The 1033-nt window shown below is 41.1% G+C and overlaps 1 protein-coding gene across 1 annotated transcript in view; it reads left to right on the top strand. All coding sequences in view use genetic code 11, as the record gives it.

Moving 5' to 3' along the window:
• The window catches only part of EGR_11144 (hypothetical protein), a gene marked incomplete at both ends in the record, with an annotated part of 5995 nt that overhangs the window by 418 nt on the left and 4544 nt on the right, over window positions 1–1033 (top strand). Inside the window, one exon of the mRNA XM_024500391.1 lies at window positions 820–912. Within this exon, the coding sequence (XP_024345194.1) occupies window positions 820–912 (93 nt within the window). The remainder of the gene's footprint in view (window positions 1–819; window positions 913–1033) is intronic.

The following is a 1033-nucleotide window of genomic DNA, read 5'->3' as shown; positions in this document are numbered from 1 at the left end:
CATCCAACCACCCAACCTGATTCACATCTTAGTCTTTTTACATTTACGTACCATTTCTGCTTCATTATTCCCTTTCTTACCAATATCCCTCTATACTTTCCCTCTTTCTCCCTCCTCGGTTTATTTTTGACTTCCTATTTTATTTTCATTACTATCACCATTACTTTTACTTTTGTCTCATTACCAATTACCTACAAGTCAGATACCTTCACCTATGTAATACGGTAGTGATTTATTTCTTGGTTCTGGTGAGGCGCCACTTTTGTAATTTGAATTAGCCCCCCATGTAACTGGCTGGGTGGGCTGAACTTTTGGGCCATGCCAATAGCTTAGCGCTTAGCGCTGAATATATTTTGTCCGAATATTTTGTCTTCTTTTGTCTTTAGGGAGTCCCGGGACGCTACACCTATCTCCTTACTCTCGTCCATATTCTTTCCCCTCCTTCTTCATCTCTTGCTCATTTTACTCGTCATTTTCCATTTACCTTCCTTCACCTTCCATTTTTACATTATTCTCATCCGTAGGTATTCACTCTTCATATTTGCCTTCCGTTCACATTCCTATCAGCCATTTAATAGCCCACCAATAAGATCGGCTGTGTCGGTCAAGCAACTCCATATACCAACGCTCCCACTTTACTTTGCTTTACAAAGTATCCCATCTAGATAATTATCTTAGCTTGAGTAGTCTCTCTGGTGTTGTTTTGGTGTCGATACCATTTGTTTTGTCATTATACCCTTGGCAATTAAAGTGATTTCAGAATGAGCATATATCGGTTGTTAAATATATGTGGGATATAGTTTACTTACTCTCCTGTAGGTGATGTGGGACTTTGTGTTCATGCCGGGTCTGGGACCCGAGGCTCGAAGCATCACGACAACGCTGAAAAGCCAACCGGAGATCTACAACAAGGTTCCCCACTTTGAGCTCACCTCAGCTCTGACTTTCCCTGATGCATCAAAGAAGGCAGAATAAGGTGCACATTAAGCTATCTGTTTGTTTTTAGCTGTTAATAACCCGCATGGACGCACAA

Source organism: Echinococcus granulosus (genome assembly GCF_000524195.1).
Source record: "Echinococcus granulosus chromosome Unknown EG_S00414, whole genome shotgun sequence".
NCBI lineage: Eukaryota > Metazoa > Platyhelminthes > Cestoda > Cyclophyllidea > Taeniidae > Echinococcus > Echinococcus granulosus.
Note: the sequence above shows the minus strand (reverse complement) of the source record. Positions and strands in the feature narration are given on the sequence as shown.